The sequence below is a fragment of the Arthrobotrys flagrans genome (assembly GCF_004000055.1).
Source record: "Arthrobotrys flagrans strain CBS H-5679 chromosome Unknown unitig_9, whole genome shotgun sequence".
NCBI lineage: Eukaryota > Fungi > Ascomycota > Orbiliomycetes > Orbiliales > Orbiliaceae > Arthrobotrys > Arthrobotrys flagrans.
The window spans coordinates 1,964,353-1,978,558 of record NW_027137551.1 but is presented as its reverse complement, the minus strand read 5'-3'; the positions used below and the strand labels follow the sequence as shown (position 1 = coordinate 1,978,558).

Genomic DNA, 14,206 nt, shown 5'->3' with positions numbered 1-14,206 from the left:
CAGATTTTGGATCCTAGGATTCTAACGATATGCCCCAGTTACACGATCTGTATCCGTATATCGGACACAAGATTGATGCCGTGGAACTGCCGTCTGGTGCTGGGAATTTGCGACCGCCTTCCCGAAAGCTTTGGTGACAGATACTTGAAGCTTGGCGCAGGTGTTTGATATTAGCACGGGGATCAATTACCGATGAATTTAGAAAATAAAAAGTCACCGTCGACGAAACTTGATGTACATACATGATAGGAACATGCAACCAAGAGACAAGACACTAACCTTTCCTAAAACTGACAGGTCTGATTCTGGACGCACGATTGGGAACGAAATCATGCATGGGACCCACAGCACGGAACGGTGTACCTTGGTCACCAGATTTGAGAACGAGCCAATGCTGGAGATCCACGAAAGAGAGCTTCCCCAGATGTTGTCAGGTGAGAGCCTCTTTGTGCGACAGTGACGGAATCATACTTCCGTCAGAGGAGGCCATCGAAGATGCCGTTTTGATTTCGAAAAAAAATATCATCACGGAGGCAGGTTCGGCTTCATCAATTTGCGAGGGGTGGTAGGTGCATTCGAGAGGGCTGCCCGGCTTCTGCCAGCGGACAAGGTATCCCTGCCGATGATCATGGGTGAGTCAGCTGCATCACGCTGGCGTGGGGTAGCTAGGCTCGACCTGGAGAAGACCTCCAGCACCCTTCCATCCGACTGCTTTATTCGGGCCTCGAACTAACCTTTCGGTTTTGGGGTTGTCAAGATGTTAGAAAATAATCTAACAATGCATAGGAACGAAGCATTAGTTACCTAAAGGTAACCTCGTGATATCTACGATACTCCTATGTTTGATCACATTACCATATTGTTAACGTAAGACATGAGCTCAAGCTCTAAGTTTAGCTCAAGCTTCCACCTTGACCCGGATCACGGTTCGACTTGCTCCAATAATTTGTTATCGTGAGGTGATACGGGAGTTACATCGGGAACGGGGGACCTAGCCTTTGAAAATCGAAGTTAGAAAAGGCTTCCACGATAACAACTTCCTTCGGGATATGGAGTTGCCCGAGACCTATCAGTGAATCAATGGATCAAATCGACGGACCACGTTCCTCAAACCCCCACGCGCGACGGCCGGGGCAGAATTTCGTTCGTCAAGACAAAACGGTAGGCTGAGGGACATGGAATAAGAAACTGCAGATGTGATGAAGAGTTTCCACTGGATGCGGCCTGCGCAGGACATTCCACGATATGCTTCGAAGAAAGGTATGGAATCAACCGAAGCCGGGCAGTAATTTGGTTACATTGACCTATATTGTCGAGGAACTAGCCAAAACATTGAGACATACATACGAGCTATCGATGGACTGAGCAACAGCGGCCCAGAGGGAAGTGGGGATGGGGTGTGTAGACGCATTGCATTGCTTCTGCGTCGATGCCTTATTACCCCCCTTCGCAAAGTTGGGGTCGTATGATCTTGGGCGTTAAATTCCGTGACCGATGGCATTCCTTGGAGCCGCCATTTGCATGACAAATTTACGAACAATTACTTATTTAATACTTCCATACGAAATGAAATGTGAAACGGTAAACTGTCCTGCAGCGTACCGGTGGTGCAGCTGTGATACATCGTGCGGAGACTTAATTATTACCAGTCATACAAGGAATACGTGAGATCTGTGCTGGCGGGCAGGGGCTATCAGGACGACCGATTTGGGAGATTGTCTTTCTCGCGATATAGTCCCGAGGCTGGGACTAAGTTTAAAATTCCTATGGCGATCGAGTTTATTTGCAAGTTAACCTTCATGCGGGAGTCCCATAAAACTCTTATGTTCGATTTGAAGAGCCATCGATCGTAAAATTCCAAAGCATACATGGTCATGCTGGAAAATCGCAGCCATATATGTCTAATCTCTGACAGGATGTACAACCCCTCCTGCCTCCCTGCAATACCAGCGATAAATTAGATGTACAAAAGCAAAGGGCGCCTTCTTGGGAAACAAACGGCGATCTGCCACGTCACTACATCCGACGGATGTCTTTCTCATTGGCGTACTTGGACAAATCTTTGAGGTTCCCCCACCACTCGAAGAGCATGGTTTCACAGATCAGCTTGAACCAAGGAGTGAAGCTGAGCGCCGGGTCTTGGAACATCTCCTTGAGTTCGTCCGCTGTGACGTATTTTGTGTCTTTGACCTCGTTCGGGTTTGGAGCGAGGTCGACCTTGGTTTGGATGAAAAGAATGTAATCGACTATGCGCGATAAGCTGTTAGCCAAAGAAGATGGTCTGTGTGCGAACCTGGCGACTGGGAAGTCTGCTGATTTGTCTCGGGTAGCTGCATCGCTAGAAGTTCGGGTGGAATGACCCGATCCGAACCTTCTGTTGACACATGATTGACTTACTTTCATGTTCTCCCCAGATTCCATTGCTGGGTGCTTTGTAATGAATTCTCGTGAGGAATTCAAACTCGTCCAATGGAACTTGCTTTGCTGGGATTCCGAGCTCTTGGTCCAATTTACGTTGTGCGGCTCGACGAACACCAACAATGGCGGCTTCGAGGGTGTCACCAGTCTCGCCGGGGATGCCCAGCGGGTGAGAGCAGCAAGTATTCGTCCACAAGCCTGTATTTGTTACAGAAAATTGTCTTGAGTGTTAAGGCCTTGTCAAGGTGGTAAAATGGTAGGTTATACGTACTTGGGAATGTAATCTTCTCGTCGGCTCGCTGCTGGAGAAGCAAACGACCTTCAGGGTCAAACAAGAAGACCGAGAAGGCTCTGTGAAGCAGACCTTTATCGATATTGGCCATCAGGTGACCTATAGATGGGAGATTTCATTAGCCATCAGGCGACGACTTGGCCACAGACGACCCTTCAAAACATGAGAAACTCACATGTCTTCTTGGATGCACTTCCAATTGGCTTGTCATCCTCGTCCAGAACAATGCAGACTTCGTCCATAAGACGAACTTGCTCGGCATCATACCCTTCAAGTTCTGAGCTCCTAGCAACAGATTCGCGTAGAGAGGTATTGATTTCGGGAAAGAGTCGCTGCATGTTCTCAGCAGTAATTCGAACAGTGCCTATTGTCTGGGCGGTGGTCTGGGTAGCAGTCGTGGTGGCCATTGTGGAGGGTTTCTGGATATAGCGAAGAGGCAACGTGCGTATCGTCGGTCGTGTGCAAGGACCCTAGATCCATCCACCCATCGTCGCATAACCTGGTCAGCTCTTGATTGCTTGCCATCTTTGACCAACCGGTGGTCTGTGGTTTGGAATCAATCAATCAATGCAAGGGAAGCTGCACATACCCGAAGGATGTTTGGGCCGGGAAGCTTAAGTTGGTGAATGGCTCTGCTGGAGAGTTCTGCGATGGGGAGAACGTGGACGTGAACAGTTAGAGAGAGCGGGTTTCAGAATGAGATTTAATTAAGTAGCTTGAGCTCCCAGCTCTTAACAGACGACTCCCCGCTGCTTGCGACCAAAAGACCAACAAAACCTCCATCTCAACTAGACCGAATAAACCAGAACAGAACCCCTCCAACACCCTCTTGGATCTCGGATCTTGGATATCACAGGACCCCCTTCGAAGTCCGGAGGCCGGGAAAACACTGCTCTGGTGGCTGACCGGCAAAAGTTACTGCGTAGTAGGGTGGTACTCACTTTGACTTAGTAATCGGATGGGTGCGACTTGACGCATCTGAGCTTCAACGAATTAACTAACAGGACGAATTGAACTGCCGGTTATATTCACCCTTCATCACAGCCGTCTGGTAAGGTCAGTCAGGCGCAGTCGGGCTCGGGCCGGTTCACATTCAGGAACCACCTACAGCTCCCACCAAACCAGCATTGGCAGGCCGTAGCAGCTTCGAATTTGGTTAGAACTTTGATTCTCCTTTGGTTTGGTTTTGGCTGGGGCGCAAACGACTAGGATCGAAACCTAAGAAGGCGAGAAGGAAGAAAAAAAAAAAAAAAAAGTTAGACGACTTCAGCGCCGGTCGCCGATCAACCGAACAAATTCAATCGACTCGTCCCATCAAAAAAACCATCGTCCCCAATATACGACCACCAGCCACACTTTGGACAGAGTCAAAGCTCCCACTCGGAAGCTCGAAGGGAACGCACACAACTGCTAGGATTCGAAGATAATCACCGCCACAACATTCTAGCCCCACAGTCCTGCAGCCTCTAGGTGCTGCTGGGCATCAGATCATATCGTCTAAACGATGAAGTTGGATACTCGTGCCATCCGGTACTTGACCGGCGAAGACTGGCGGGTCCTAACTGCTGTATGTGTGCTACCAACAAGAAGAACCAACTTTTCATTGTGCTCGACGTATCCTCTCTCTTGACGTGGGAGGTTCTGAGTGGTAATATCTTGCTTCGATGAAGGATTTGATGTGCTAAGACGGTTGCTGTGTTTCGGCTTCATACAGGCCGAGATGGGAAGCAAAAACCACGAAGTTGTTCCAACACCATTGATATCACAGATATCTGGTTTGCGCGGCGCAAGTGGAGTCAACAGGAGCATTTCAAATCTCGCAAAAGTTGGACTTATCGCCAAAGTCAAGAATGCAAAATGTACGTTCGTTTCCAGACACCCTTGTCCTTGTGCATCTGCCCTCCTCCTTGTCTCCATCTTTTTTTTTTCTTCCACGAGCTTCGAAAACCATACATCTTGATTCTCTCCTCGAGAGCTCTGACGTGGCGTAGCTAATAACAGAATATCTGGGATCTTCTGAAACCCATAGATGACGGCTACCGACTCACATACGGAGGTTTGGATTACCTCGCCTTGAACACATTCATCAAACGGAAGTCCGTCTATTCCATTGGGAACCAGGTTGGTGTTGGAAAGGAGTCTGATATCTATGTGGTGGCCGACGAATCGGGGAAGCAGATCATTCTTAAGATACACCGGTAGGACCCGCATGGACATTCCCTTCTTGAATGACATGCTTGCTGTTGTGTCACCGTTCTGACAACTGGATTACGCCGTTCAGGTTGGGACGGATATCTTTTAGGACCGTCAAGGCAAATCGGGATTATCTGCGTAATCGTAACTCCGCGAGTTGGATGTATATGTCGCGCCTCGCTGCCATGAAGGAGTTTGCGTTCATGAAGGTATGCGCATACATGCAGGTGTCCGATTGTGTTACGGCAAAGTAGAACCAACCGGAAATATGAAACGATCGATGATTGCTAAGGCTGTTGACCATGTGCAAACAGATTTTGAAAGACAATGGGTTTCCTGTGCCGACACCGCTAGATCAAGCTCGACACTGTGTCCTCATGGAGCTCATAGACTCGTATCCACTTCGGCAAGTCACATCGATAGCAGACCCCCCTAAATTGTATGCCGACCTTATGGCTTTGATCCTACAGTTCGCATCCCAGGGTTTGATTCACGGAGATTTCAATGAATTCAACATCCTTGTCAATGAAGAGACACAGCAGCCAGTTGTTATCGACTTTCCACAGATGGTCTCGATTGATCACGCCAACGCAAAGGAATACTTTGACAGGGACGTTCAATGCATCAAAACATTCTTCGAACGCAAGTTTAAGTTTGTTAGTGACGACGAGGGGCCAACCTGGGACGATGTCAAGCGAACCGGAAAGCTTGATATTGAAGTCGAGGCCAGCGGATTTTCCAAGAAACAAGCTAAAGAGTTGGACAAGTATCTCCAGCAAATAACACAGCTTGGCGAGCGAGAGGGCAACGAAGCTGGCGGAGACGTCTCCGCCGAGGATGAGGATGAAGATGGGGATGAGGGTGAGGGTGAACCAGAACAAGGTAGCGACGCAGAGGAGGAGGAAGTCGAAGACGAGCATAGCAATCTTAGCAAAAATAGTCATGAAATGAAAAATGAGGCTGATCCACGAGCGCCTCGTTCCGGGGTTTGAGGCAGCTAGCCACATACCCGAGCAAACGGTTCCCACATTCATAAATTGCATCACTTAAATCAGATAACGGGTGTTGATGAAAACCGAATATATTAAAGCGCCAACTGCATACCATGGTTCTGCCTAGCAGCACCCAGCGTCTTCCAACCCCGAAAAGTTTGATTGCTTGATATCAATCAATTTTTTATTTTTGGAAGTTACAGACGAGTATTGACCTGCCAAACCACAGCCTGGTGTAGTTTTTGGGGCTGCACAACTGAATGCCGACACCCTTACAAGGCTTGCTTCCAATTGGCCGGGTCTGCCGCACCACTAGTTCTAACCCTTGCCCTCCCAGGATCCCCAACGCCTGCGCACAAGGACTGGTCTGGACTCGAAGCTCCACCCCCCACTCGCCCGTATGCACCGTCCCTCCCAGAAATTGCTGTATAGCAAACCATGTTATTGCTAAATCTTGCTTCTGCACTTGCGATCTAGACAAACAGAGATTGACAGAGCTATCCGTCCGTCGGAAGGGTGGACGCTTAATGAGATCGGAAAGCAAGGGAACTCACAGGCTTGGCCTACGAACAGTGCCACTTGCGCCTCCCCTTTGCTGCTTTGAAAATTGTATCCTTCATTTTGCTTCGGCTCCCTTGCGAGATTCGAGGAAGGGATGCTCCCGTGCAACCGAAGGGCCGCCTTAGATCTTAATGGGGGGCGTGCTCCACCGCGTGGCACTATTGAGTAACCGAACAGATGTATGTATTCCAACAATTTCAACTCCTCACGCGGGCCACCCACCATCACTGTCGTAACAGGTTGCGGGTACCTTGACGGCGGAATCTGAGCGGGACCAGGGCTGTCAGCTTTGCCTATCCCAAACCCAACCCCTTGGTTAAGAATGAGAGAAAGAAGCAATGATGCTGCTGCCGAATCCATAATCGAGGGCTCTTTTTTTCTTCTTGCAGGAGCAAGTGAAGAAGAAAATTAGAGAGCCCCTCGAGTACTCCTCGGCGGCATGTACCAGACAGTCATTCGACCGGCGGGTGCCAACCACCAGCGATTTGGGATCCCGCTGTAACGACTTACGACCCCGGCGTATTTGTTCAAAGAGACCAGACCATGGGTGGTCAGAATCGCTCGACGGAAGGGAGAAATAAGAAACTTTGGCAATAAAGATATTTCTCGCGTAAAGCAAGCTATCCTCCCGTCTCTGTCTCATGTTCTACCCCGATTTGATTCCCCAAGCAGACGTCGAAACATAATTCTCCTACTCATCTTCTCTTGTCGAATCGGAGGACGTACGTTCGGCCAAGCTAACAATCATTTGTCCTCTGGACAGCTCATGCCTGTTAAGCCTCCTTTCATCAGTCGAGGAGCTAGGAGCAACATTATTGCATTTCCATCCTTGCTTGCTGCTGCAGCTAGCTCGGGTTTGTAACCTCCTGTACACAACCCCAAGTTTGTGGGCTGTCGATCCAGGCTTGTCTCGTAGGTGGTTTGGTCAGCACACTGCTGTTGAACGTGTAAGGTCTTCTTGCTTCCACATGCATCTTGAACTCACCGACTGATTAAGACAATAACTAACAAGTACTTAAGCGTGTATCGGACCTTGCAGAAGCACTGAGTTCCCGCCCTACCTCCTCCTTCTCCACATCGGCATAATCATCTGCAAGGCACTTGAATTATCTTCCTCTGACATATACCCCCTCAGTTTATCTTATTAAAATCCGCAACCTACTACTATAACTTACCACAAGTTCCCAATATCAAACTTCAACGTCCTTTTTCCCGACCCTTCCTTTTTTCACAGCCGCTGTAAACCCAGCATAGCACAGCTAACAACGAGCCTTCTCTTGGTAACACAAAATATCCAACCATCCCGGTCGTTCCCTGAGGTTCACATCAGCCAAAGAAGGGAAACCTCTTTAACGGCTACGGGAGCTTTCCTCTATAAAGCGACTCGAGGCGAAGAGGAAGACCTCAGCATAGCACAAAAGCATCCAAACGGGCACCTTGCATAAGATGAACCGAAGCAACGATACCGTTTCCCCTTCCGCCATGGATCAAAGCAATCAACATAGACAGGCCCATACTTCCCATCCTCCCTATCTGGCGGTTGCACAAACCGTCTCAGCTGCTGGCTCAGTTGGACTTCCATCTCGACCTCACCCACAGCTTCATCCTCCAAGCTTCCCTCCGTACCCCCAGTACCCCCAATACGATAACATGAACTTTCCAAACATGCACTGCTTGCCCTCGAGTTCGCATCTCTATAATAATAATCCCTTCCCTCTACCTATGGTTCCACCTGTCTTCCCTTTGCACCCAGTTCCAGCCCAAGAAGGACCGTATTACCATCCACAACCCTTCCCTCCTCTTTCCCCTTCTGCATTCATGCCTTTTCATCCCATTCCTCGAGGGTTCGCATCGTTTGTGAAGCCCCCGCTGCCGCCGTACAGCCATCTACCTTCGCCAGTTCCTAGTATTGGTACCTCGACTTTTTCTACCGTGTTCTCGAACTCGAACGGTCCATCTAGTCCCACGACCACTGTAACATCCACAGCTACCAAAATGACGCGGAAGTCACCAGTTATTGCTAGTACTCCAAGGGTTCCGCCAGATGAAGATGAGCAAGCGGACCCTATGAGTCCGATTTCCATGGATTTTTGTGAGGACGGTAGCCCAACAAACGTTTACATTAAAGGACTACCGGAAAAGACAACAGACAAGCAGTTGTTGGATATGGTTTCGCCATTCGGGGAGGTTGTTAGTTCCAAGGCTATTATCGATAGACCATCTGGTGTCTGCAAAGGGTCAGTTGGTTGATATATCTCGGATCAAGCACGAAAGTTAACAGGATTATATAGATATGGTTTCGCAAAATTCACAAGCATAGAGAGTGCAAAGGCATGCATTGCAGATTTGAAGAGCAAGAACTACGAAGCAACCGTTGCAAAGGTTGGTGGTACTCCAACCTAATCTTTGTGAAATGTTACCTCCGCTGACATGTTTAAATCTAAACTCTAGGACTCATTCTACTCGAAGTTGAAGGGCCTAGCTGACCTCCAATCAACCAACCTCTATGTATCCAACCTTCCCTGTACTTGGGGTGAGGCGGTATGTTCCTTTCCATCCATATGCTTAATCCTAAATCACAAGCTTATGTACCTTGAACATCATCTAGAAAATCATTTCTCTCTTCCCTGGATACAAAATCAGCAAATGCCGACTTCTTGTCGGCCAGAGAGGTCAATCGCGCGGCGTCGCTTTCGTGACCTTTGAAGACCGCGAAATCTGCGACGAAGTAATCGAGAAATTCAGTGGCGTTCAGCTCGACGAGAAGGATCATCACCTACCCCTCCAAGTCCGCTACGCCGATACTCTTGCTCAGAAGCAACTGAAAAAGGAACAGCAAGCAGTTGGACAATTCCCCAAGAAAAGCGTGCTCATTAATCACCAGCAAACCGTGGAGAAGGGAAAGCGTATGAACGTTAGCAATACGGAATCGGGTGCACCAGTCCTCTTGCATTTGAGAAGCTGGAGGGCATCTGGGTAAGCTTATCCTTTGATATCCCTTTGGATGCCATTTTTTTTTATCCCTTGGAATATATTTCTCCATCTCCTACTTGAAACCATGCGGCGAACAACTTTTCTAATATTTCGGTGCTGAAACAGGGCTCCCCCAGTCAATGCTCCACCTACCCCTCCTCGCAGTGTTATTAGTGCCGAAGAGGATGGCCTCAAAGACGACTAGGGAGGGGAATGCTCTGCTTTGGAAAATGGGATTAAGCCATAGTACCTAGAATCTGATCATATATTTTTTCTTTTTTCTTTGACTTTTTTCTTCTTCTCGACGATCGGTGGGAGTATGCAACCTTTGAGGTTACTTGCATTTCTTGTTATTTTTTTTCAGTTCTTGATATCCGCTTGAAAGATTTCGGCTTGAGTTGGAGTAAAAACAAAACGCATGCTATGGGGTTTTCAAATCATGTTTGGGAATATAAAATTTTTCTTCGTCCGGCGACTAACAGTATGGTGGCGCATTGTGTATTATTATTTTTATCTCCTTATTTCTTTATTTCTTTTACTTTTACTTTTATTTTATTTTTTATTATTATTATTTCGTTATTTTCTTCTTCCCCTTCTTCCCTTCTTCTTCTTTTCCTGAATTCGCATTTACTTAAAAGAATGCATTCCGTATTGCAATTGTATCTTGTAATTGTGCCGAACGGCGGCTCAAGGCATTCGATCCATGAAGTTATAAAATCTTGTTGGATTGCGAAACCATCTGGCTTTGGTACCAAGAGTTTTTCAGGAACCCGTTCGTTAGCATATCGATTTCGTTCATGTTAGATAACATCTCGCGATATATCTCATCACCGGAATTTAGCATCAATCAACATCTTCCCTCGGATCATTCGGCCGGGTTTCACCGATTTACCGATTGTAGCCTTTTAGAATGAGTATCCAAACACACCGTTAACACCGTTTCGGAGCATACTCACATGGTGTATGTGCCGGTCCAACATTGATATGCAAAATGCAATCCGAAGCGTTTCAAAATAACTCTCCCATATGTTGGGTTGGAGTCGTTCCTAATCGATATGTACCGTATCGATTGAAATCACCAACATGGCAAATCTGCACGTAATCTTTTCTATCCACCCTTTCGATTGCTGGGTCGTCAGCACCGGGAAGGGGAACGCACGTACTATAAACATAATGTACATTAAAAATATTCCATGCGTTAAACGCATGTGGCCGCATTGCATTCTTCTGGTATGCTCGGTGTGGTTTGGGCAATTGATTTGGTTACATTTCCACGATCAAGTTGGCTGACCCAGGGTCTCGCCTTCCTCTTGAAAATCTACACCATCGTTCGGGTTTTCATGGCACGGCTGTCACTTGCCATTTACTATGGGTGCAAACATTTTAATAAATTGTAGCGATTTCTACCGTATATTCGGCTTGAAGCCGAAAGGTGCATTTTGTCTGCCCATCCTGCTGTCAAATTTTGCTTGCGCGATATCAGCATGGACAGAATCCGGCTTATAAGTTGCCTGAAAAAAACAAGCCCCAAGGAAATGCCCAATGTGAGCTCAAAAAAGAGGGGCATCTCTGATTGGTGCTCGCGCATAGATTTGCCACCTCTGGCTTGTCTTAGTCTTTTTTTTTTAATCTTCTTTTCACAATTGGAAGAAGCTGAAACAGAAGACGATGCAAGTATCCGATGAATGCTATATATGCAATCACTCACACACATCTATGTGCGATTGTTCGGATTCGGTTACCCCAGCAGATCGTTACGGGTGTTGGGGTTTAGTAATTTTCTATTGCGCAGGGGTGGGGGCTCGGGATGCCCTAGGCTTCAGGGTCTGGTCCCTGAGCCCGAGCGTCTCGCTCGTTAATCAACGGGTACGGGTAGCCAGGACCATTACGGAGTAGTTCGCCTGGATTGCATGGAAGATGAGACTCAGCATTATGGCTTTGGATCTGGATCCGTGGACAATCAAGCTGCCAACGGCTGATGGCTTCATCATTATCACGAGAGGGAAAAAAAAAAGACATTCGATATCCAAAGCGAGAAAACCGTTTCCGCCTAACGTTGTAGGTAATCCGGGAGCCGTTGGCTGTGCTGCGAGTTTGCTAATATGATAATCCAACCCGAGGAATGTGGATATGCGCAACGCACTGATGTATAGGATTCCAACGGAAGGAACCGACTTTTTGTCTTAGGATCCGGACGGTATTTTCCCTGTCAGATGGTGCAGCAGTATGTGTTCGGATTTCGGCATAATACATGAGACACGATAGGTTTTTGATTGCTAATTGTCATTGCTATGTCGCATCCTCGCCGGACTGATATTCGCACATCTCGAGATATATCTCCAGAGCCAACCTCTGGGGGGAGCTGCCTGATTTCATTGGAAACGGGCAAACTGGTTGGCATCGTGTAAGTTTCCTCATATCCGCCTGGTATGTGCATATTCGAGGCCAAAGTTTTCTTTGTTCGTAGATTCGGAAATCGATGCGCATGCTCTTAATATGGATCCCCGTTAACTTTCTGTGCAACCTTCTACTCCTTCGGGTTGACGTGTCTCTTGCCTAATCATGCTCAATCACAAATTCCTGGAGTGTGGATTTTTCACTTGGCCTGGTCTGATCCTCTTCCTTCTCATCGACCTTGAAGTGGTCAAAATCTTAGGATATCAACATCTCGGAAGAATTTCAAGATATCGTTTATAGGATGCACACCGCTGCCAAGTAAAAGGTACCCAAGTATGTATTTCCGTATGTATATATCCCCCCTAAGTCCTTCGCCGGGCCCCACTTCAATATCCTAGCTAATTGTGGATCTAGACATCGCCAACATGTGTTTTTTCAAAGCCTTCTACATCGCTACGGCTAGCACTACAATATTAATCTTGCACTTCAACTAAGCTTAGCCTTGAACTACCAGCCATCGAAAGACCCAGATCCACTTGGCACATGACAGGACGAAAATCATGATATCATGGGACCTATGTTCTTGGTTCAAGCGGGGAGTGTTTTAGGCCGAAATACGAGTGTGGATACTGATGTGGAGATGGGATGTTGATGATTGAGGGTCAAATACCTTTTTTCTTATTAATACCAAAACCCATTTTCTTGTTGCAACGTTAACCGACCGTTTATATTAATATTTACAGGATTTGTCTGTAGAGCTTCCTTGGATGCACGAGGCTAGATTCGAGGCCAATCATGAGAGCCTACGAAAGCTCAAGGTATTTTTGTCGTCGGAGGGTATTCTAGCTTAAGAGCTCCGAGCTCTCTGCCCGGGACGATGTCGTCTTGAAGAATCCTGGAGACTTTTCATCAAGTCGATGTGCACATGGTTCCACGATATAAAGTTAAGGACCCTACTATCCTGTTTTGATCCGAGATTCTTCTAAAAGCAGACTACTAACATGAACGTGCCCGGAAGATTCTTCCAACGGAGCACCTGTGCAGAACCTATACATTCATCCAATAGTGAACGTTTCCTTCCAGACTTAGTCTCGTTGAATAGACTCCACAAGACACCCCAAAAAGTGGATACCCGCAATTCCTCTCATTAACCGATCACTTGGGAATGTTGAAAGTCATTCATTGGATAGGATTGATGGGATGATCGGTCACGATATTTTTCTTCTTTGGGGGGCTTGATGGGGCGTTCGATTATATCTCCAAGTTCTGCACTAACACGGATTAAACGGGGCGAGAGAACAGCTGAGAGGTGGAGCCAAAGACGCGAACGCATTTCTTAGTGTGGGGGAGCAGGGTGTCGATAGGAAACAGTTTCCGAAGTTTAGATGGTACCTTAGTCAAGGCCCAAAACGACCAGAAAAATACAGGCACCGAGGTAACAAATATATTATTACCCCTTCTGACAATCACCCTTGAACTCTTTCTTAGGTTTTCAAGATTTGGACGTGGGCCTACGGATCTATGAATGATATTTCCCCATGCCTCGTACCTAGGTTTCCCCCTTCCATCCACATCCTTTGATAATCAAGAGGAAGTCAAGCACATAATTATCGAACCAGCGGATAGAAGGAAAATAGTTTTTATAGGTGGTGTGCATGCGTGCATGTGTGCAAGGATACACCCACCGCCAGATAAGCTCCAAACCCCGTCTCCCGCCTACTGGGACCGCCTCTTTTTTTGGTGGTCCCGTTTCCTCAGCTGGTTTTGGTGGTTATTTGCTTTTGAAGGGTTATAACTTTATCCAAAGATTCGGGTCGAAAAGAAAACATCCACCCACCACCACCTGTCTTCCCGCCCCGAACCAGTCGCATTACGCGATGGGAGAGGAGAAGGAAAAAACAAGAAAGGGAAAGCGAATATGAATCTGTGTGTATGTAATTCTGCAGAGTATAAACCACTTGCATAGGTGATTTTTCTCGTCCAAAGTATACCGCTAGTAAACTAGGGTCATCCCATAAAGCACCGGAAACAACCATGATCATGTGGATGTTTCTTGTTCCTGAAAGAAGGGCCAAATGTTCTAGACCTTCCCGCTTCACTCGCTAGCGTTGATAATTGGTGGGAAGAGTAAAAGAAGATCATTTTGGGTGGGTCCAGGTACCGATACATACGCATGGTGTGTACTGGCATACAACTTTGGCTCGTAAAAGTACTTCCGCCCCAATTTCCATCTCCCGACATGACGTGATATCGGGGTTTTCCCTGGTTGGATTGCAAATTACAATACGACCAGTTTACGATTCAAGCACCTATGATACTTGGGTATTTGATATCATTCCTTTTCTTTTCTTTTTTGGTTTAGTTATACACTAAGCGGCTG

General features: G+C 47.1%; 4 protein-coding genes across 4 annotated transcripts; 3 read left to right on the top strand and 1 right to left on the bottom strand.

Annotated features, from left to right (window-relative positions):
* Positions 1-2,016: 2,016 nt before the first annotated feature.
* Positions 2,017-3,688, bottom strand: DFL_005929 (uncharacterized protein; the record flags this gene model as incomplete). Its single annotated transcript, XM_067635260.1, has 6 exons — positions 2,017-2,246; positions 2,398-2,616; positions 2,690-2,809; positions 2,886-3,180; positions 3,300-3,355; positions 3,652-3,688. The coding sequence occupies 6 exons, from the start codon at positions 3,686-3,688 to the stop codon at positions 2,017-2,019; spliced, it is 957 nt and encodes a 318-aa protein (XP_067489708.1).
* Positions 3,689-4,214: 526 nt separating this feature from the next.
* DFL_005928 (uncharacterized protein) lies at positions 4,215-5,895 on the top strand (the record flags this gene model as incomplete). Its single annotated transcript, XM_067635259.1, has 5 exons — positions 4,215-4,277; positions 4,425-4,569; positions 4,740-4,908; positions 4,992-5,112; positions 5,218-5,895. The coding sequence occupies 5 exons, from the start codon at positions 4,215-4,217 to the stop codon at positions 5,893-5,895; spliced, it is 1,176 nt and encodes a 391-aa protein (XP_067489707.1).
* Positions 5,896-8,451: 2,556 nt separating this feature from the next.
* On the top strand, positions 8,452-9,634 carry DFL_005927 (uncharacterized protein; the record flags this gene model as incomplete). Its single annotated transcript, XM_067635258.1, has 5 exons — positions 8,452-8,693; positions 8,748-8,838; positions 8,908-8,997; positions 9,065-9,432; positions 9,556-9,634. The coding sequence occupies 5 exons, from the start codon at positions 8,452-8,454 to the stop codon at positions 9,632-9,634; spliced, it is 870 nt and encodes a 289-aa protein (XP_067489706.1).
* Positions 9,635-11,720: 2,086 nt separating this feature from the next.
* Positions 11,721-12,320, top strand: DFL_005926 (uncharacterized protein; the record flags this gene model as incomplete). The annotated part of the gene is made up of 3 exons (XM_067635257.1): positions 11,721-11,833; positions 12,071-12,171; positions 12,241-12,320. 3 exons carry the CDS (start codon positions 11,721-11,723, stop codon positions 12,318-12,320), a joined length of 294 nt encoding a protein of 97 aa, XP_067489705.1.
* Positions 12,321-14,206: the final 1,886 nt, after the last annotated feature.